Raw genomic sequence first — 23,431 nt, 5'->3', positions numbered from 1 at the left:
GGACTGCAAAAAATGTCAAAATAGGCATTGCAGATATGGAAATTAGAAAATTATAAAAACAATAAAGTATTGAATACAAACAATTACACTCTTTGTAAAGTTGTGAGTTCAGAACATTAATTATAAAGTAGAAACAATTTTTCTCAGTCCTCCTTTACATTCATAATTTTTTTTTCTTTTTTTAAATATTTCCCAAATGTTGTTTAACAGAGCAGGAAATATTCACAGTATGTCTGATAATATTTTTTTCTTTTGGAGAAAGTCTTATTTGTTTTATTTCAGCAAGAATAAATGCAGTTATTAATTTTTTAAACACCATTTTAAGGACAAAATTATTAGCCCCTTTAAGCTATATTTTTTCCGATAGTCTACAGAACAAACCATCATTATACAATAACTTGCTTAATTACCCTAACCAGCCTAGTTAACCTAATTAACCTAGTTAAGCCTTTAAATGACTCTTTAAGCTATAGAGGTGTCTTGAAGAATATCTAGTCTATTATTATTTACTGTCATCATGGCAAAGATAAAATAAATCAGTTCTTAAAATAAGTTATTAAAACTACTATGTTTAGAAATGTGTTGTAAAAATCTCTACGTTCAACAGAAATTTGGTAAAAAATAAACAGGGGGCTAATAATTCTGACTTTAACTGTAAATGTGCTGTATTCTGAACAGCCTGCTCCCTTGGTTGCAAACCTAGTTGTGATTTTGCTGCATTTTTCTGCTTCTATGGCCAGGACTTTTCTTCTTTTCATGCGCTCCCTCTTTGCTCCCCCTTTCTGTTTACGTTCTGTGTTTTGCCTGACTGAAGTTGTAGCTGGTATCATAAGTTCTATGCAAATAGCTAATCAGGCAGTACGTCGCTGAAATGATTGGACCTTATGGTCATCGCGCTCACCTGATTCGTGCTTTGAGGTGTCCATCAAGCAGCAAGCAGCCTATGGCATGTCGAGGTGAGGTAATCAAACGGCACGACGGCAGGCCAGATTGACCATCAGGCCACCGGGAAATGTCCCGGTGCTCCCGATGGCCAGTCCGCCCCTGCCCCCTCCACTCTTCAGGTACGACGCGCGCAACTCACCCCCACCGCTCTTCATGTACGTCTCGCACGCACACGCCCCTACTCAGATACGTCGCTCACTCAACCCCTGACACACACACACACACACACACAACGCGCCTGAGCGACTCCCTCATGATCGCTTTGTATAACTTAGCCTGCCCTGTTGAAAAATCCAGCTTAAACCAGCCTAGGCTGGTTGGCTGGTTTTAGCTGGTCGACCAGGCTGGTTTAAGAGGGGTTTTGGCCATTTCCAGGCTGGTTTCCAGCCATTTCCAGCCTGGTCTTAGCTGGTCAGGCTGGGAGATGACCAGCTAAAATCAGCTTGACCAGCCTAGCCAAGCTGGGAGTCCAGCCAAAACCAGCTATATCCAGTTTAAACCACCCAGCTAACATAAGACCAGCGGGCCACTGGCGGCCCACCGGCGGCAAAGTTGGCGGTCCACCGGCGGGCGCCGCCCGCGGTCCACCGTCAATTTGCTCATCGTTATTCCAGCGGCCCACCAGCGGCTGCCGCCGCTTTTCCGACGGTGGTCCGCCATCGCACCTCTGGTTTTAAATAAGTGCCTGCTGGCGGCCCACGGTCGGTCCACATGTCATTTTAAAATATTATATTAGCCTTTACAATTGTATTCAATATAAATATGTCCAATAATGAAATCAAGTACAAAATACTTAATCATTATAACATTTATTTATAATACAGCATAACGAACATACATTAAACACTTAGATTATAATGAAATGTTTCGAAATCACATACGTTAACAAATATAACAAAATAAATATAAAATACATATAAAATACATACAAATATAATATAACAACATACATACAACAGTTACATTTTACAAGTAATGTAAATGGTTTAAATGTGAACTAATATGAACAATACCTGTACAGCATAATTTATGTACAGCATTTACTAATGCATTAATAAAATCAGTCATGCTTGTTAACATTAGTTAATACATTGCGAGTTAACATGAATAAACAATTAACAACTTTTTACCATTTACCAACATTAGCAAAGATGAATAAATACTGTAGTAAATGTATTGTTTATTATGTTAGTAAATACATTAACTAATACATACAACCTTATTGTAAAGTGGTAGCCATTCAACAATGAGTTTTCTATAATAAAGACAGACTTTGAGACTTCTCATTATAAAAATAAACTATTAAAAACATTATAAATAAATTTGTATTTATATTTTAACATTATTATAATTATTTATTATAATATTATAATAAATTATAACATTCTTATGACATTTAACGTTATTATAAATAACATAAAAATAAATTACATTGTGAATAAATATTAACATACATATTACAATAAATGTAAACGTGCATTAATATTACAAAATCAAACTAAAACATCTGGAGGTTATTAACAACTACACTGGGGCAGCACAGTGGCTCAGACTGTCACCTCACAGCAAAAAGGTTGCTGGTATGAGTCCCGGCTGGGTCCGCTGGCATTTCTGTGTGGAGTTTGCATGTTCTCCCTGTTTTGGTGTGGGTTTCCACCACAGTCCAAACACTTGTGCTATAGGTGAATTTGAACATAGTGTAGAAGTGTCTGTGAATACGAGAGTGTATGGGTGTTTCACAGTGCTGGGTTGCAGCTGGAAGGCCATCCGCTGTGTAAAACATATGCCAAAGTAATATCCAGTTCCTTACGCTGTGGTGACCTCTGATATTAAGCTGAAGGAAAATGCAGGTTCTTTTGTCTGCCCCCTCATGATTAGCAGATCCTAATAAAAATGTCTTTGAGGCTCCCTTCCGCTGTCTCTCTTGTAGCAGGCTTCTTTCTTATCCTGAAATAACAGAATCATCAGTCATCATTTTTGTCCATCATCAGTAGGTCATTATGGACATTAATGTTTGTATTTTTTATTGTCTTTTTATTGGACATCAAGACTGCATTGATTTGATCGATAACATTAATTTACAGTTTAAAAGTAGCACTGAAATATTTTTACAGTTTAAAATAATGATTTTTAATTTCAATGCATTTTAAAATATATTTGGTAACACTTTATTTTGATGGTCCATTTGAGTATTAATAGACTGTCTGCTTAAAATCTGTTGATTCTGCTCCTTCAACAGACATTTAACTGACTTTAAGAAACTTACCAAGTACATGTCAACTTACACCAATCCTAACCGCAACCCTAACAGTCTACTTATAATCTAATGAGAATTAGTTGGCATGTAGATGCAATGCAGCTTAAATTCAACAAACAGACCATCAAAATAAAATGTGACCATGTATTTTATTAATGTGAGGTCAAAGCTGATTTGTTAGCACCATTACTCCAGTGTCAGATGACCCTTCAGAAATCATTCTAATAGGCTAATTAGTTTGATGCAGTTGATATTAATATTAACATTAATAAAATTAATCATTGGGAATACTTTTAAGTGACACTATAAAATTACTTACCTTAAATGAAGTCTGGCAAGGAAAAAACAAAGTGGTAGAGTGAGTGGAGGACGATCCAAAATCTAGAAAAAAGTAATAAAAAATATATATATTACTAACACATTTTAAAAAATGGATACTTGTATTAAACAAGGGTGCATAAAACAGATCAGAAGAGAGTTAAGATTTCTGATTCAAATACTTTTCAGTTTAAACTTTCTATTCAACAATGAATCCTGAAATAACAAAACATGATAAAAATAAGAAATCTTGCTTGATCAGCAGCAAATTATGAATACAATATTACATTTTGAACTGGAGCACTGATGCTGTAAATTCAGCTTTGAGAAAAGCAATGTAAAAAATTGTTTAAAACCACTTACTTATGTTTGGATGTCAAAACTTTAAAATAACTGCAATCAAGACATGTATCAGATGCATGATAATGTAGGGATTTCTTATAAAAATGCACATAAATCTATTTAACAGTTAATTATAGTTTTACCTGTGTTTCCTCCAGCTCTGTGATTAGCTCCCTTCATCTTGGCTCTTCTCTTCTGTTGTAGGGGTAATTTTGTCACTTCTGAAACCACAGAGCACTTTTTAAAATGAATATTAGTTTACATTACTGTGAAATATCAAAGTAACACATATGTACTAACTTTAACATTTTAATTCGCTCTTGTCGACAGTATAGTGCTTATTTTAGGCTAAATAAAGTAAACTACCTCCAATAAAACATTGTGAAACCTCTCATCTACACATAAAATGTAATTAAAAACCAACACTTTTATAAACAATAGCTAACGTAGCCTAATGCTAACGTTACCTCTGCTGAGACTCTAACGGACTTTTTCCAAAGACACAACAGTCTCTATAAAAAAACATGTTCAACAGAAATATGTCAATTACCAGTAAGAAAAGTGTCAGAAACAGTTGTATGTAACATTTGCGTGATTTTAGCGACTAAACTTACCTGAAATTAGTGAAAACTGCCGCATGAGAAAAGTGCTGTTGACGGTCAGGTGTCGTGTCGTTGCTCCGTTTCCATGACAACGCTCTCTGCTCCAGTGCTTGAATGGGCTCGGTAATGGACACTTTAAAGTCACGCAGCATTTACATAAACATTTAAACAATTTATAAACATATTAAATAATGAAATTTAATATTAAATCTTGATTTTTAAACTTAATTTTGTTTTGTTTTAATAAATATATTTTATATTTGTTTTGTTTTAATAATTATATTTAAAATCTCTTGTAGTTTTATATACTAAACTTTGCTTTTATTAATAACTATATTTTTATTTAGTGCCTCATTCGTTTTAAATGTAAAAAGTGTTAAACAAAAGTACTTATATCAGGTACAGAACAGCCTGCAACATTAAAAACATCACCGGGTGGGCCATCGGTTAGCCACTGGTGTCCCGACGGCGGTCCACCCACGGTAATCCGCTGGCGGCGTGCCACCCAAAAAACGCCGGTGGGCCGATATAACTTTTAGAATGGGCGGCTTCCCGCTGGTGAGCCGACGGCGGTCCGCCCGTATCAAGCTGCTGAATTTGTGACGGTCCGCCAACTCATTGTTTGCTGGGCAGGCTGCACTGTAAAAAATTTGACCTTAAATTCACAGTAAATTACTGGCTAATAATTGCATTACTTTCACAGTAAATTACTGTATGTAAATTCACAGTAAATTATTGTGAGGTAGTTCACAGTAATTTACTGTGGTTTTGTCACATTAAATTATTGTGAAATTACAACCATATATTGTAACTTTACAGTAGATAATAAAGTCTGTTACTGTAATTTCACAGTATTATCTTGTAGAATTAACTATATTTTACTGTGAATTTGCAAAACGATTACTGTGATTTAACAGTAGGTTGCAGTTTAAATACCTGATTTAACTGCAAAGTTACAGTTATATCCCGGATTACTATAATTTAACAGTTTGGTGCTGTAAAATTTCAAAGCAATTTTAGGTCACACAAAAATGAAAATTCTATCTTGATTTACTCACCCTCAGGTTGTTCCAGCTCTGTTAAAAATGATTTTTTTTTTGTTAAACACAGGAATAAAAATATCAAATATTCCTCTTTGTGTCCAAACAACCTGAGGATGCGTAAATGACGACAGAATCTTCATTTTTGGGTGATCTGAAAAGACTCTAAAATCAAAATAAAAACAAACACACATACATTTTACAGATTTATTTAACAGCTTAATGACATCTGTGTAAACATTTCAGAAAACTTTCAAAAGGTGAAGGTGAAGCCTCAAAAAATACTATAAGAACATAAGAACAAAAAAATCTGACATCATATGTAGCATACATATAAAAAGCAGTGCTTCAGAGTGCGCTCTCTCTCTCTCATTATATATATATACATATATATATATATATATATATATATATATATATATATATATATATATATATATATATATATATATACACACACACACACACACACACATGAGAGAGAGAGACAAAACTTCTTGCTAAATTAGGCAGTCGTCTATTCAAGGTCAATCATTTTCCTGATAATTTTACACACTTGCTGGTTGATGTGTCTTCTCTGCTTCTTTGACTTCGTCTGTCTTCCATCTCCAAACTGGTGCCCAAAAAGCACCTATAAGCAAAAGGGCAGACAAACAGTTAGCTTCATACAACACTACTGGGACACTACTGCTGCACTACAGAGCAAAATTACTGTTAGCTCAGTTTGAACATGCTGACAATACTGTAGCTCAGTCAAACTGCAATTATTTAAACAAAAACATCTGAAAAGCATTTCCATCACCAACACACAATCAAGAACAGTCTAACAACAAATAGTGGTTTTAATGACCTAGGCAGAGCATTTTAAAACAGTTGATTTGATTTACACCTTCTGTTTACAGACTATAATCTAATGCTGGGTTCACACTTATTGCAAAGTTAACACATGCATCACAGCACTTGCTCTTGAATACTAGCAGGATGTTTCTTGCATCAAGCTAATTTTTCATGATTTAAATATTAGGAAAATTTTGCAAAAAAAACTTGATTGAAGTGATACAGCACTTGTGTTGTATTCATTTCAATCAAGTTTTTTGCAAATATTCTTCAACGTTTTTTGAGTTTCACTTAATTTGTGCTGCCCAGTAAAAATTTCCCACTATTTATGCCTTTTGCAATGACTTGCATGTAATCCACTCACCTGAATAGGTAACTTCACATATGGTATAAGAGCCCCATCCTTTTAAAGACAGCTTCCCCTCTGGTCTCCAGCACAGACAAACAAATTGTGTTTGCAACACGGCCCTTTATAACAAGGGGAGAAGGGGAGTCATGACTTGTGCTCCTATACATTCCTTGTTTAACCCCCACAAAACAAGCCCTCAGTTACAATATTTATTGTTGACATTACCTTAAATTCCAGAGTGCAAAAGGCATCTTCAGCATACTTCAGTTTCAGACCAGATCCACTCGACCCTCCAAGGAATAAGACTAAAAGGGGGAAAGAAGGACTAAATTAGAGGTGTTTGTGAATAATTAAATTTTTTTGTAGAAACAAAGTTGACATTCCATGCTCTGCCTATTAAAAACCAAGCAAACAAACACACATGCCCAGTAAAATTGCTAATAAAAATAAAAACTATAGTTTAAAAAAATCTTTGTCTAATATTTACTACTACTGGAGGTACTGGTGGAACTTCTGGAAGAAGAAAAAGAGTTTGTACAAGAAACTGCTCACAACAAATCTGTGAAAAACTTGACATTTAAAAATCTAATAAAAATGAGGAAGGCATCAACATTACCTTTAATAATCAAGAGAGGGGTGATTGGTAGCATCAGTGTTTCAACATCAATGGCTGTGGCTGCAAAAAAATATGAATATAATAAGAGTAGAATAAGACTCAACCTAACACACGCACACACATACTCATATATATATATATATATATATATATATATATATATATATATATATATATATATATATATATATATATATATAGGTTTAGTAGGTTTAGATTGTGATAATGAATTTAGGTTATATTTGTGTGCTCAGAATTTACACTCACCTCACACTTCAGCTATTATCAGGTACACCTGAACACCAAAAAATAAAATCTACAGTTAGTGACAATATACAATTAGTTCTCATTAGTAAATGTTAGCACTGCATTAACACCAGTGAGAAATATACAATATGTACTGTGTTAGTTTAAAAGAATACAACTGAATTGTATTATAAGCCTCATTTAATAAAACAGTTAAGACTTGTTTCATAATGAGTTTAGTTTATTTAACTAACTTAACGTTAACGTTACAGTGAACAAAATTAACGTAGTTACATGAGGGTGACTAACCGTAACTTAACCGTAAAGTTAACTTAAGTGAAGGTCAGAGCTTACCTTAACTTTAGTCATTTCACCTTTACTTCAGTCTTGTACTGAAACAGAAAATGCAGTTAACAAGAAGTTAATTAAAGAAAATTCCCTTTCTTTTTTCAGGAACTAACGTTAACGTTATGCTAATACCTCAGAAAACACTACAAGCACCATCTGGCGTCGTTAATTTCTTGTTTTAAAAAAAGGCGCGCTTAAACCCTGTACGTGCGAGTACAACTGAAGTACTCGGTAAATTCCTGTTAAATGACATGCACTATACAGAAATACACATACAACAATCATTTAACGGACAAAAGTCATATTTTAACACTTACCGAGGATGAATCCGTTGGGTGAAGAGACGAGGCAGGCGTTGTCTGTGGTGATGGCGCTTGTTTGCGGTCGAGTCGAGTCAGTTCTGTTAAATGAATCGGCTCCTTTAAGTGAACTGTAAAGAGTCGAATTCGGCTCCTTTAAGTGAACAGTAAAGAATCGAATTCGCCTGAAAACGATTCCATTTTGTATAATATTGTAAGACGCAAACATATAATTCATTAATATTTCATGATATTGCTTGGTTCGTGTACTGCTTGTACACGAATTGCTTGTTGATGACTATGAGCTCATGAACACGTCTGATAAAATATCTGAATCTGATTCAATTTCACACGAGTCCTGAACCGAAGCAGTGCAAAAGTAATATATTGATTGAAATATAAAGTTAATTATTTTCTTCGCCATTCAACATATTACATATCTCTGATTTTAACAATAAGAATAAAGTTCGTTTGGAGTGTATTGAGAATTATTATTTTTTCCTCCCAGGATTCATTTTGCACCAAGCTGCATCAAGCTGTAATGGTGGATGAGAAGGCACATAATATTATAAATATTGCTTGAAATATGTAATGAAATAAAGTTTTAACACTTTTTCATGCGAGAATGTAGTTCTTCAAAACTCAAATATGTGGATTGTTAGTAAAGATTGTGTGTAATTTTAAGTGTGTTTTGCCGGTAGCGGAGATCTATGACCTCCAGGCGGTAACGGCGCTCATTACTCATGTATCCGCCGAGAGGCGCCTGTCTTCAGGCTAGACATTGGGACAATTGCCCCGTCTTCGATGGCTCTATATGCGTCCGAAAATGAAGTTTTAACTGTTTTTCATGCTAGAATGTAGTTGTTTAAAACTCTAATCTGTGGTTTATTTATATAGATAAAAAAAAATTATATATATATATATATATATTTAATTCTAAATTAAAGATTAGTGACTTCCAGGCAATGACAGGTGCCCAATACTCATGAAACCGTCTAAAGCAGACATTTACCCTGACATTGAAATAATTGTTGGCTGTTTAACAGTCTTTGGTTTCATTAATTAATTATTACTTTTTATTCCAGTTTATTGTGTTTTGGCTAAGCACACAGTTATGTTCATTAAATATTATTTCCTATTCTATGTTAACTGTATAAAATTAAATAAAGGTGCAGTACAACCAAAAAGATGTTGGTAACCAAATCGTTTTGGGGGCTATAACATTCTGTTATTATCTGTTAAAAGTTCATTTGTATTAATTTCTACGTTGAATTAAAAAAGGTTTGAATTTCTATAACTAACGTGCAAAAGATATAGCCCTTTTCACAGTAATTTGCTGTAATCATGCTACCTGCCGTAATTTCACAATAAAATTATGAATACAACATATTACTGTGAATTTTTCAGTTAAATACTGTGAAGGGATACTAATGTAATTTACTGTGAAAAATTACAGTAACTTGTTGTGAAAACCTGGAAATTTTTTACAGTGTGGTCAAGCTGGTTTTAGCTGGATTTGGCTGGTAATTTTCCAGTCTGACCAGCTAAGACCAGGCTGGAAATGGCTGGAAACCTGCCTGGAAATGGACAAAACCCCTCTAAAACCAGCCTGGTCAACCAGCTAAAACCAGCCAACCAGCCTAAGCTGGTTTAAGCTGGATTTTTCAGCAGGGTGGTGATGCGAGATTAATTGTTTTATACTGAAACTTGTATATATATGAGCAATGTCACACTCGTAGCAGTGCGATATGGTTGTATATCGGCACTAGTGGGAGGCATGCGTTGGCACGAGCCATATCCTTTATACAGCCATATCTCACTGCTACGAGTGTTATATTGCGTTTATACAACAGTTTGATGGCATAATTGTGTTTATAAAAACAAAATGAAACATGGAGAGTCTCAATAACCCCTTTGTATGAGGAACTACTTTCTTCCGCCTTGGATTCAAATCATAAGCTGACAGTTAAACCGCTGAGCAAGCATCTTTTAAACTTAAAGGGTCACGAAACACCAAAACACATTTTTTTGAGCTGTTGACAATCGTATATGTGTCCCACACTGCTAAAAACACTATTAGGACACCTATATTTCACTAAAAAGTGTAAATTGGTTGTTTTTGCGTTATTTCAAGCAAATTCGTACTTCCTGTTTGAAACGAATTTTTGAAGCTGCGTCACGGTCATGACATAATAGCGTGTATTCCAGCGTGCAGACTGGACGTCTGTGCCAGAGTGAGTCTTATTACGTCTTACAGTGTGTTGCATTAATGCATGAGTAAGGCTTGGTTCAAACCAATCAGCGCGCTCTATTGTGGAACTTCATTAATATTCATTAGTGTCACCGTGTTTACACCACAGAGACGCCACGTTGTGTTGGCAAAACAAGTGTGAAGTGTTGCTTTTATAGTTTGCTGTCATTAAGTTTCGTTTTCATTTTCTCTCTGTGAGAGCGCAGCTGGAGTCACGTGTGGATTTACAGTGTACGCGACGCTCGACAACAATAACATACGTGTTTAAGGAGGAACATTGTTTACCTGAGAGCTGTTCTCATCTGCAAACGCTGAAATCCGGATTCGCTTGTAGTCTTCTCTTCATAAAGACGCGGCATGAATGAATTCCCTGAATGAAAGAGCCAAACTGCAGTTAAAGTCCAACAGTTAATAATTTGGCAAATAATTCGACTTCAGATGTCCATGTAGGTTAAACACCATCACTTTCTCCTGTGTGTATTTTGACTGAAACTCGCGCGTGCCCAAATAGACACTCCCACACCCTCCCACTTTAGTTCCTCCGACACTCCCCCCTAAACAGAGCTGGACACGCCCACTTTTCTGACTTTTTCCAAAGTAGAGGTGTGAAAACACCCTGCTGAAACGAGGGGGTTTCATGGCCCTTTTAGATCTGAAGTGTCTGCTTTTTGCTGGTTGTATGTGAACAGAGTAATACACAAAGGGTAAAGAGGCTTTACGGGTGCTGATATTACTTAAATATATCACGGCTATCAGCCAATCAGATTCAAGAACAGACAGAACTGTTCTATAAATAAAGAAAAAAAAAAAATAAAAAATATATATATATATATATATATATATATATATATATAGATAGATAGATAGATAGATAGATAGATAGATAGATAGATAGATAGATAGATAGATAGATAGATAGATAGATAGATAGATAGATAGATAGATAGATAGATAGATAGAATTGAAATATATATATATATTTCTCAATTCTTATATAATATAATTGTTTCAAACAACTTAAAATATCAATAAAAGTTTTTTCGTTTAACTGCAAAGTAAAATCCCGCATGTTAAAAGTTGTGCATAGATAGAGGTCCTATAATGTTGTTCAGAAGTGTGACTAAACTGAAAATACTGCATAAGTTTCGGTAAAAAAAAAAAAAAAAAAAGCAGATCTTTTTATGGTGTGTGAGTTTCAGTTCTTAAAGCATACAGACAAGGAAGTAACCACTTAATGAAAAGACACTTGGAACCAACACAATGCCAAGATCACTGCAGCTCATTTTCATATTGGGTAATTACATTTTTTCTATTTTTATTATGTCTTGACATTCTTCATACTGTCCTACATGTAGTGTTAATATTCTCCAAATATTTTATCCTTTGAGCAAAAAGGATATGTTATGATGAACTGTAAAAGATTTTGTAGCATTATTTTGTAATCACTTTTCATATTTTCAATAAGCTTGTACCACTTGTTTTTCTTAAACTACTAGTGCCTATTACCAGAAAGCAAGTTTTTAGTGACATTATATTCATTTTGAAAACACTTTCACCATTATTTATTTAGCACTTCATACAGTATAAATGTTGTTTTAAAGAAGGTTTCATTTGTGTTGGTGGAAAATTAATATTTTTTTGTATCATAATTTGTGTAATGTTGAACTTAGGTGCTGGTTCTGTGGATGATGAAGTTTGCGTTAAATCTTCAATGATATTTACATTCTCTGTAGAGTTTTGAAGGCTATCATTTGAAGGGTAGCAGAGTAATGTTTTGAAGGGTAAAGAGTAATGCTCAGTTTGCATGCTACAAAAATGAAATTAACTGACCTCATAATGTAATAATATATTTTTAATGCAATTACATTTTTGCACATACTGTGCCAATGTATAATGTAATCACAGATTAAAATACTAGCACATATTTTTAAACAATGTTTACAATGTGATTGTTATTTTTCAATATATGAAACAAACGTTACATCAGAACCATGCTTTTGGATTCATGCTGTACGAGCCCATACATTTAAAAATATACATGGCTTTTTGCTCTGTTTGCTGCTTGAGTCAGAAATTTCTCATTTACTTTATTAATAATACCAAATACATTTTTGCCATTTAATTTAGCAGTTGTAATTCTTTGTCATTGAATTTGCATTTCATGGTGGGTTATGTAGGTGTGAAAAAATAGGCAGCAGCTATTTGCACTAAGTGCAATAGCAAGAGATGGTGGCAGCGGCTACCAAGAGATGCTTTTTACACTTAGTTCAAATAGCAAGAGATGCTGGGAGTGGCTTGCAAAAGATGCTTTTTACACTTCGTGGAAATAGCAAGAGATGTCATTTACACTAAGTTCAAATAGCATCAGATGCTATTTACACAACGTATAGCAAAAAACTTACGGTAGATGCAATATTCTCTCTAGATGCTATTAAGTGTTAGACGTATGATACTATTTACACTAATAATAAAGCATACACTGTTTGCACTAGGACTTATAAACTACATATTAATAAGTGGTATATGACATTTACAGAGTTAAAAAATGGTATTTACACTACATATTAATAAACAGTAAATGTTGTTTTATCAAAGTCAAAGTCATATTTATCATCAATTCAGCCACATGTACAAGACATATAGAGAATCGAAATTGCGTTACTCTCAGACCCAAGGTGCTTAACAATAATATAAAAAAAATATAAAAAATAGTAGTGTTTTAAGAAAAATTAAATTTACAGTATATACATTATACCTAAAATGTGTTCTAAAAATATACATAGGTAATAAAATTGTAAACAATACAATGACATACAGTGACATTAAGGGCATATAGCAAGTGAGTGCAAAGTAAACCAGAGTTGTGCAGATAAAGAACAGTATAGTGCAAAAAAAACTTGTAAACATGATAATTGTGATAAAGTGACAGTGTCATATAGGGAGGTAGTATGCTGTGTCTGCATAAAGTGACCAGTGCAGATGAGTGTGTGTGTGTTTGTGTGTGTGTGTGTGTGTGTGTGTGTGTGTGTGTGTGTGTGTGTGTGTGTGTGTGTGTGTGTGTGTGTGTGTGTGTGTGTGTGTGTGTGTGTGTGTGTGTGTGTGTGTGTCAGAGTCCAGAGGTGTGAGGGGAGGAGGTGCGTGGGGAGGGAGCGGGGAGCAGAGCTGGGAGAGAGTTCAGCTTCCTGACAGCCTGATGGATGAAGCTGTCTTTCAGTCTGTTGGTCCTGGCCTGGAGACTGCGCAGTCTCCTCCCTGATGGCAGCAGACTGAAGAAGCTGTGCATTGGGTGGGTGGCATCTGCTGTTATGCAGAGGGCTTTACGGGTAAGATGTGTGCTGTAAATGTCCTGGAGGGAGGGGAGAGAGACACCAATGATCTTCTCAGCTGTTCTCACTATGCGTTGAAGTGTTTTCCTGCAGGATCCATTGCAGGCTCCAAACCACACAGTGATGCAGCTGGTCAGGATGCTCTCAATAGTGCCTCTGTAGAAGGTGTACATGATTGGGGCTGGTGCTCTTGCTCTTTTGAGTTTGCGGAGGAAGTAGAGACGCTGCTGTGATTTTTTGGCCAGTGCAGTGGAGTTTTTAGTCCAGGAGAGATCCTCAGTGATGTGTACACCCAGGACCTTGGTGCTGCTCACACGCTCCACAGTCGCACCGTTGATGGTCAGGGGAGCATGGAGAGTGTGCTCTTTCCTGAAGTCAACAACACTCTCCTTCGTCTTCTCCACATTCAAAAAGAGATTGTTGTCTCTGCACCACTCGGCCAGACGGCTCACCTCGCTTCTGTAGTTTTCCTCATCGCTTTTGTTGATGAGACCCACCGCAGTTGTGTCATCCGCAAACTTGATGAACAGATTGGAGTTGTGTGATGGTGCACAGTCATGAGTGAGCAGGGTGAAGAGGATAGGGCTCAGCACACATCCCTGAGGGGCCCCAGTGTTTAAAGTGATGGTGCTGGATGTGTTACTGCCAACCCGTACTGCTTGTGGTCTTCCAGTGAGGAAAATCCAGCAGCCAGTTACACAGAGAGGTGTTCAGCCCCAGCTAGAGCAGTTTTTGAGAGAGCTATTGGGGGATGATAGTGTTGAATGCTGAACTAAAGTCTATGAACAGCATTCGGACGAAGGAGTCTTTTTTGTCCAGATGTGTGAGTGCTGTGTGAAGTGCAGTGGAGATGGCATCATCAGCCGAGCGGTTGGGCCGATAAGCAAATTGAAACGGGTCCAGGGAGGGGGGAAGGACAGACTTAATGTGCTGCATTACAAGCCGTTCGAAGCACTTCATGATGATAGGGGTCAGTGCGATTGGACAGTAGTCATTAAAGCAGGAGGGAGATGACTTTTTTGGGACCGGAATGATGGTATAGTGTCTTTAAAACAGGTGGGGACGACAGCCTGGGTTAGAGAGATGTTGAAAATGTCTGTGAAGACATTAGTGAGTTCTGATGCACAGTCTCTCAGTACACGACCTGGGATGTTGTCAGGGCCCGGAGCTTTGCGTGCGTTGATCCTACTGAGAGACCTCCTCACACTGTCCGGAGACAGAGTCATCACCTGGTCACCAGGGGGAGGTGGCATCTTTTGTGCAATGGTGCTGTTTTGTGCCTCAAAACGAGCGAAGAATGTGTTTAGCTCGTTCAGCAGGGAGATGGTGCTGTCACAGGTCTGTGGTTGGGGTTTGTAGTCTGTGATGGACTGTATTCCTCTCTACAGACTCCGTGTGTCTCTGCTGTCATTAAAGCGATGGGCTATACCTCTGGAGTACTGTCTCTTAGCTTCTCTGATGCCACGGGAAAGGTTGGCTCTAGCTGACTTTAGGCTCGCCTCATCTCCAGCTCTGTGTTAATAGATGCTACAGTGTTAATAGATGGTAGATGCAATTTACACTATGTGTTATCAGTATATGCTATTTAAACAAAATGTTAGCAGAAGGTATATGTATGATTTTACACTATGTTTTAATATAAGGGATATATTTACACTAAGAGCTGAAAGAAGGAAGTTACGACAAGATGCTGTTCACATTTAAAGGGCAAAATTACTGTAGCATAATTTTCAATCCTTGAGAATACAATAGATATAACGATATTAGGATAATATAAATTATTCTAAGTGTATACAAACATTATAATTTAAATTAAATTTGTTTTTAAAAAACATGACACATTTTAAAATGATCACTTTTTTGTTTTTGCCATTCTTGCCATGAAAAACCTTATCGTCTGTTGCAAGGCATCTGCATTCTGTAAAATAATCAAACAAAAATAACAAATAAAATAACAACAATAAACATATGAATGGCTTACTTGTATTTGTCTCTGCAGTTTGTGTTTAATGTATTTTTTAAACAAATTTATTTCTGCTGGGTGAATTTATTTATTTTTTGTTCTGCAGCAAGTGCTTTGAGAAAAACAATGTCTTTATTTGTTAATTGGTTTTCTCTACATATGAAGTTGCATTCAAAATACCAGCAACATTGTAACATGTTCCTGCTCATTTCAGTGGAGAGCTTTTTCGTGACAATGTGCTGATTTATTTATTACCTTATTTTACCCCTCCAGGGCTTCTATCTGCAAACAAGCTTGTGTCTTTGTGAAATTGCTGTTAGACTGAATAGAATCACTATAAAACAACAGGTACTAATAAAAGAACAATTAAGAATCCCACATAAATATAATATAATTACTCAAAAAAGTATACATACTGTACATTTAATTTACAGCAATGATTAAAAAAACTAATTCTGACAAAATCTTGAGCATAGTATAGCCTATAATACATAGCACCAATGGGATAGAAATTTACATTGCTTTGCTGTACCTTTAAGTGAATCAAGTACAAAGATTTTGCACTTTGGAATGATGGAAGCAACTGATAACCAGTGACTGAACCCACATACTGGCCCATTGGAAATCCTGAAATTGCACCTGTGAAAAAAGTTAAGATCTAGTTGATTCAAAGATGATTTGTACATCCAAAAAGATTATAGAGGAAAAAGAGAAAGAACAATATTATTATTATTGTTAACAGAGTACTTTTTACATGGTGTTCCTAATTTGAAGAATGACACGACATGAACTTGCACTTTTTCTACTGCAGTCACACTGACTGGCATAGGCATTTGATTTCAATAGAAGCACCTGTATTAGTGCTATTCATGATTCTAACAAAGCCTCAGCCTCCTCGTTACACTCAGCTGATTACATCCTGTGACATGATTGGCAGTCATAAAAAAAAAAAAAAGAAATTGAGAGCATAAGAACAGCTGACTTCTGTTTAGAACAAAGAACAGTAACAGGCAGAAATTAAGTTGTTTAAAAATAAAACAAGAACTATTAGCCCCCCTTTGGAATATTTTTTTTTCTTTTTAAAATATTTTCCAAATGATGTTTAACAGAGCAAGGAAATGTTCACAGCATGTCTGATAATATTTTTCATTCTTATTTGATTTATTTTGTCTAGGATAAAACCAGTTTTTAATTTTTTAACATCATTTTAAGGTCAATATTATTAGCCCCTTAAAGCTATATATTTTTTCGATAGAACAAACCATCATTATACAATAACTTGCCTAATTACCCTAACCTGCCTAGTTAACGTAATTAACCTAGTCAAGCCTTTAAATGTCCATTTAAGCTGTATAGAAGTGTCTTTAAAAATATTGTCAAATATTATTTACTGTCAGCATGGCAAACATAAAATAAATCAGTTATTAGAGATGAGTTATTAAAACTATTATATTTGGAAATGTGTTTAAAAAAAATGCTCTCCGTTAAACAGAAATTGGGAAAAAAAATAAACAGGGGGCTAATAATTCAGGGGGGCTAATAATTCTGACTTCAACTGTTATAAATTACTCATTTGAATGTTACATTTCAAACTTGGATTTGTATTATTCTTTTACTAATACTTATAAGATTCTACTGTCTTTAAAGTATTTCTTCATTTTCCTAAAAAACTAAAAAAAACATTTTATCATAAAAATTGTTTTAGTAAATTATAATTTTAGTTATTTCATTTTTATATCATTTTGTTTTTCCTCAATATATAAAAGATGTGAGTGATTCTTATACGATCACTTTACATTTGGATTTATAAAATCTCTCATACTAATTATGTTTTAAATGTGTCCAATCAATCCAAGTCAACTTTGCAGATTATTGAAAAACAAAGCATATGCTGGTTAGGTATGTTTAGATGCTGGTATGCTGGTCTCAATGGTCAGGATTCAGGACCAGCATATGATCTGAATTAAGACCAGCAAACCAGCATCAACACCTACCTCACCACAATATGTTGTTTTTTCAGCAGCGAAAGCACGGCAAAAATCTTACATTAATAAGGATGCAGCATGTAATCTATCAAACTTATAATATAAATTAATTGTGCTCAAAAATCAGAGGGTCACAAGCCAAACAAATTGAATAGGTACCATATGGCAGCAGTGGGGGTTAGAAAACGCACTTTAGAAATCAATTTTATGTTACATATATAATAGGCAGGCTATATTTACACTATACAAATAGCCACTCCGAATAGAGCTCATGCATATTATTTAAGAGTTTGCTCCGATAAATAATTCATTCCTTTTCTCATTTTACAAATTAATAAATAACTAAATCATATGAAGTTATGAAATCATAGAAATTAATTATGCTACTGCCCAAATAGATCTCACAGTTGGCCATTTTTAACACTATAATCATCATTATTAAATAGCAATGTCAGTGAGACATGGGGGTGGGCTTATTTGACTTAAAAGCCATGCGCTATCAACCATTTAGATACCACTTCCTAGTCATGCCCTATAGCAACAATTTACACTCGAGAAATCTCAATGAGGGATTTCTCCTTTAAACACGACAGCAACATGTTGCTTGCATGATGCTTACTGGATGAACATCTTGCTAGCATTATGTTAAAACAATTATGTAAAACAACAAGAAGTTATATGATGCTAACATCATTAGCAGGTAGCTGGAAATATGTCAACAAAACAAGCTGAAGATTAAAAACATGCTAATTAAGTGAACATAATAGTTAGGATATTTTAGTATGAAATTAATGTTTTAGCCTTTGATTAATGTTACAAGTCAATCTGATGTCAACACCATTTTCATTTTCAAACAAAATGTAACATCCCCATGAGCCTCTGGGTCAATGCATGAAAAGATTTTGGACATATTCTTTGACACTTTTAACAGTTTGCTACAATGATAAATCACCCATGTCTTGAGGTAGTTCAATATGATGCAATTTACCTTATGTGTGTTTTGATTGGACAGGAATTAAGAGGGATATTGAGGGGTCTGGATGCAGACCTGGTGCAGAGCAATCTGAGCTGCATTCAATGCTTTTTTTTACCTAACCCCACCCCTAACCCTACACATCACTCTGAGTGATGCAATCTCAGCTTGCATCATAAAGGCTGCATCCAGATACTATTGCAGGAATCACTGGACTGATTTTTCTAATTCCCTTAGAAAATAAAAAAATTAAGTAGTGACTGCAGGTTGAAGGAAAGAAGTGGAGTGAAAGTACAGATACTGCACTATAAATGTACCTAAGGGAAATTAATAGTACATGTTTTTAAAACTTCTTAGTAAATTACAGTTTCTGAGTAAAGCTACTTAATTACCATAGTTTGAGTATTTGTAATCTGTTACTTATACCACTGGTTATTCTAACCCACTTTATATAGATTTACATTGAAAGATAACAGATAACAATGTGACTATATTTTGGTGAGTTTATAATGTAATGCATTTCTCATTATGAAATAATTGTTATTAAAATATGATTATATTATCATTTTCACTATATCATATTATGTTTTGAGAAAAGTTGCATTACATTATTTCTTTACAGGAATAATAATAATGTAATAATTATAATTACTTATATTACATGCAGTTATTACATTATGTGTGCTAAATCTTACATCTAATTGTAATTCTGTCAAATGTCTGTTTTTATCTCAACAGCGAGTGCTCTAACTTCTGTAACTGGTAAGTTTTGGACTTTTTTAAAAGTATTGGACTTTTAGTCTTTTAAAACTCTACATCTCAGGTGTTAAACTCCTATCTAACCCTAATTAAACACACCTGATCAAGCCAATTGAGTCTTAGGCTTGTTTGAAACCTACAGGAAGTGTGTCAAAGCAGGGTTGGAACTAAAGGGTACAGGACAGCAGCCCTCCGGGGAGTAAATTTAACTCCACTGCTACATGATGTGAAAATTACTGTTTAAAATTGTCTACAAGTTATGTATGTTACATATTTTTAATTATATTATTTATCATTTTATTGTGTATTCTTATTAGGATATTCCCTCAGACTGGTGAATGGTACTAATGACTGCTCTGGGAGAGTGGAGATCCTGTATAATGGTGTGTGGGGAACCGTGTGTGATGATTCCTGGGACCTGAATGATGCTGCTGTGGTGTGCAGACAGCTGGGATGTGGAGGAGCTGTTAATGCATCACAGAGTGCTTCATTTGGCCAGGGAAGTGGTCAGATCTGGTTGGATAATGTGGGATGTTCAGGAAGTGAATCCTCACTCACAGACTGCTCACACCGTGGTTTTGGAGAACATAACTGTGGACACCATGAAGATGCAGGAGTTGTCTGCTTAAAAGGTGAAATCATGTTTGTTTTCCAAACATGCAAAATTATGTAGTTGTATTTTGTTGTCATCACTTTAAGATTCATGTCATATTTTTTTCTTTTGTTTTTTTAAAATCATGTTGTCTTAATAATTAAAGTGATAAGTCTTCTGAAAATATATTACTAAAAAAAAAAAAAAAAAAAAATATATATATATATATATATATATATATATATATATATATATATATATATATAAAAGAAAATTTATTACTTGTTTAATGAAAATAATAAAACAATTAAATGCAACTAAACCAAAATATGAATAAAAAGGAATTTGATAAAATCTAATGCTTGTGCTTTGCTCTCAACAATGTTTAGATTGTAGATATATATACACTATATAAAATACTAACTAGATAAGGATTCTGATTGTGTTGTGTTTTCAAATTTGTGCAACTGTCAGACATTAGATTGGTTGGTGGGAATTATTCATGCTCTGGGAGAGTGGAGATCCTGTATAACGGCATGTGGGGAACCGTGTGTGATGATGACTGGGACATGAATAATGCTGCTGTGGTGTGCAGACAGATGGGATGTGGTGGAGCTGTCAGTGCACCACAGAGGGCTTCTTTTGGCCAGGGAAATGGTCGAATCTGGTTGGATGATGTCAGATGTTCAGGACAGGAATTCTCCCTCACAAACTGCTCACACCGTGGTTTTGGAGAACATGACTGTGGACACCATGAAGATGCAGGAGTTGTCTGCTTAGGTAAAATCATGTTTGTTTCCTCTGGATCCAAAATTATGTTGCTGTAATTTGCTGTCATCACCTTTAGATTTAATTTAATATTTTCTTTTTAAAAATAAATGAATAAAAGAAAATAAATAAAATTGTGCTTTATTCTCAACAATTTAAAATACTAACCAAATAAGGATTCTAATCATGTTGTGTTTATGACTTTGTGCAACTGTCAGACATTAGACTGGTCGATGGGTTGGATTCATGCTGTGGACGAGTGGAGATCCACCACAATGGTGTGTGGGGAAGTGTGTGTAATGATAACTGGGACATGAATGATGCTGCTGTGGTGTGCAGACAGTTACAGTGTGGATCAGCCATTAGTGCACCTCATAGTGCTGCATTTGGTCCAGGCAATGGATCTATCTGGCTGGATGAGGTTAACTGTACAGGAAGCGAGACACGACTAACTCAGTGCTCACACAGTGGACTGGGCAATCATAACTGTGATCACAGCAAAGATGCTGGTGTTGTTTGTTATGGTAAGAAAAAAGTACAAAGATTAGGGATATTAGGTTTTATGAATTTCATGTTTTCATGACACTAGTTGTTTTAAATAAATGCTTATTTGTTTAGCTGGTGAGCTGCAGAGGGCGAGTCTTGCTCTGATCTCCACACATTCAGTTGTTTCTCCTGGAGAAAACGTCCATTTCAGATGCTCAACACCTAAACCGAGATGCAGTGCTAATGCTGAATTCCAGCTCTTCATAAATGGATCATCTTTATCCTCACAGACACATGTGTCTAATGTGACTTTCAGCCTTAATGTCGACGTCTCGCATCATGGTGAATACAGCTGTCAATACTCTTACCAGAGTAGCCTCAAGTCAACATTGAGTAACACTGTGACCATCACTGTGGGTGAGTGTGTCGAGTCTTCTCCCACTGCCCATAGATCAAACACTTTATAAAAGGGAATTCATTCTTTATTGATTAATTTAGAATTTTGTGCAGCAGATTTTTACTGTTAAATATGTGTGGATTTTTTAACCCTGACAAAATTCAGTTAATAAAATAACTTTTTAAAGCAGTTTGAAGCTAATGCCTGAGGTGCTTTAACCCAATCAGTGTATGTTTCTTGTTTTCTAGTGCACTTGCAGCAGCCCAGTATTTCTCCCAGTGCTCCTGATGACGAGTTTGTCGTGGGCCCTCAGAGACCAGTGATCACCAGAGGCCACAGTTTCACTATCACCTGTTCCACTAAATCTCAGTATCCTGGAGGCTTCTTCTACCTGTTCAAAGAATCAAATATCAGCAGGATTGAGCCGTCTGTCAGTCTCTCTGCCTCCTTCTTCTTTCCTGAGGCAGATTATTCACATGAGGGAAACTACAGTTGTGTTTATGAAGTCCGTGTCTCCTCACGCTCCTTCCGTTCCTCTGCCTCTGAACTGCTGCTCATCACTATCACAGGTACTGATGTGTACGAGTCTGAACACAAGCTGGACTGCTGCTAATAAAAGTTGAACTCAAACCGTGTTTGTGTTTCTCTCTCAGCATCTCTGCTTCCTGCTGTCATTGGTGCTGCACTTTCAGCTGGACTGCTCTTACTGGCCATCTTCATCATCGTCCTGTCTCTTAAGAGGAGACAGAAGAAGAAAGAAGATCATTCTAAGTGCTCTTTTAAAAAAGGTATTTTGATAATAGTGATCAGTTGCATTTAAACTTATTGGACATTATATTCCTGAAATAATTACTGTATTTACCTTCATCTCTGTACACTGCTACTAGGTCCAGCTAATACATATGCAGGTGCATCCCATAATAACAGATATGAAGATGATGATGATAATGATGATGAGCCTGATTATGAAAATGCAGAGTGTGATGAAAACATGAAGCATGAAGATTCTGAAGAAGACTATGTGAATGTGGATGATGATGATGATGCAGAAGAGGACTATATTAATGTGAACTCGGATAACTCTGAAGAAGATTATGTCAATATGGACATTAAAGAGAATTCAAATATGACAAACAAATCTGATGATAACCTTTATGAAATAGTGAAGAATTAAGAATATTGCAATTAATAATGCTTTGAACAGAAAAAAAGGCAGACTTTAGTTAAGACTACAAACAGAGGCGATACATCTACATTCTTGCAAAGCTATTGTGAAAAATAGGAGTAATCAATACAGACTGATTTATTTTGGAGACTGTAATGTACATCACTGCATAGATTATAATTTTATTTTTGCATCCGCTGATCTGATCAGAGTCTGTTTGATCAAATCTAGTGTAAAAATAGAACTTTTATGTTAGTATATTTTGTCTTGCTGCCTTTTTATTCATATGATTAAAATTTGTATTTGCAAAAAAAAAGGAAAATTAAAATTTAACTGTTTAATAGAGTGCAAAGTGTAAAAGAATGTTTAATACGATTAATTTAGCTTTAGTGCTCTTTCTGTCTCAGTTGAAACATGTGCTTTAAACCCCAGAGTTGGCCATAGTAGTACTGCATGGGGAATGTGTACAAATATTTCGAAATACTGTATTTGTCAGTACTAAAGCTGAATATATCTTGCTAAGCATAATGCTAAATTAGTGAAATAAACTGCAGTTTTAAATCCTGT

The 23,431-nt window shown here is 35.3% G+C and overlaps 1 protein-coding gene and 2 long non-coding RNA genes across 7 annotated transcripts; 1 reads left to right on the top strand and 2 right to left on the bottom strand.

The window, feature by feature from the left end:
* The first annotated feature begins 901 nt into the window (after nucleotides 1–901).
* LOC137490184 (low affinity immunoglobulin gamma Fc region receptor II-b-like) lies at nucleotides 902–23,431 on the top strand. 2 transcript variants are annotated; one of them, XM_087242062.1, is made up of 9 exons: nucleotides 902–1,064; nucleotides 19,436–19,459; nucleotides 19,774–20,088; nucleotides 20,523–20,828; nucleotides 21,035–21,340; nucleotides 21,435–21,719; nucleotides 21,948–22,268; nucleotides 22,353–22,487; nucleotides 22,587–23,431. In XM_087242062.1, the coding sequence occupies exons 1-9, from the start codon at nucleotides 1,013–1,015 to the stop codon at nucleotides 22,871–22,873; spliced, it is 2,031 nt and encodes a 676-aa protein (XP_087098188.1). In that variant the 5' UTR covers nucleotides 902–1,012; the 3' UTR covers nucleotides 22,874–23,431. The 2 variants fall into 2 exon arrangements, with proteins under 2 accessions (XP_087098188.1, NP_001429757.1); NM_001442828.1 differs by lacking the exon at nucleotides 902–1,064 and adding an exon at nucleotides 11,680–11,744 and having other exon boundaries at nucleotides 22,587–23,429.
* Nucleotides 1,739–4,549, bottom strand: LOC147845669 (uncharacterized). Its single transcript, XR_015480987.1, has 4 exons — nucleotides 4,477–4,549; nucleotides 4,006–4,083; nucleotides 3,522–3,583; nucleotides 1,739–2,892 (listed from the first exon to the last, which is right to left on the bottom strand). It is a non-coding gene; the product is annotated as an uncharacterized LOC147845669 (long non-coding RNA).
* Nucleotides 5,698–8,261, bottom strand: LOC137490654 (uncharacterized). Of its 4 annotated transcripts, XR_015480154.1 has the most exons (7): nucleotides 8,218–8,261; nucleotides 7,907–7,944; nucleotides 7,574–7,601; nucleotides 7,307–7,366; nucleotides 6,916–6,995; nucleotides 6,706–6,809; nucleotides 5,698–6,135 (listed from the first exon to the last, which is right to left on the bottom strand). It is a non-coding gene; the product is annotated as an uncharacterized LOC137490654 (long non-coding RNA). The 4 variants fall into 4 exon arrangements; XR_015480153.1 differs by having other exon boundaries at nucleotides 6,916–7,366; XR_015480155.1 differs by having other exon boundaries at nucleotides 6,916–7,360.

Source organism: Danio rerio, chromosome 3 (assembly GCF_052040795.2).
Source record: "Danio rerio strain M-AB ecotype USA chromosome 3, GRCz13ab, whole genome shotgun sequence".
Classification (NCBI taxonomy): domain Eukaryota; kingdom Metazoa; phylum Chordata; class Actinopteri; order Cypriniformes; family Danionidae; genus Danio; species Danio rerio.
This window is presented reverse-complemented; position numbering and strand designations above follow the sequence as displayed.

Coding starts and splice junctions, on each gene's coding strand:
- LOC137490184 (XM_087242062.1), top strand. CDS start 1,013: ATGTCCCGGTGCTCCCGATGGCCAGTCCGCCCCTGCCCCCTCCACTCT. Junction 20,829..21,034: donor TGCAGGAGTTGTCTGCTTAG/GTAAAATCATGT, acceptor TGCAACTGTCAG/ACATTAGACTGGTCGATGGG. Junction 22,488..22,586: donor TAAGTGCTCTTTTAAAAAAG/GTATTTTGATAA, acceptor CACTGCTACTAG/GTCCAGCTAATACATATGCA.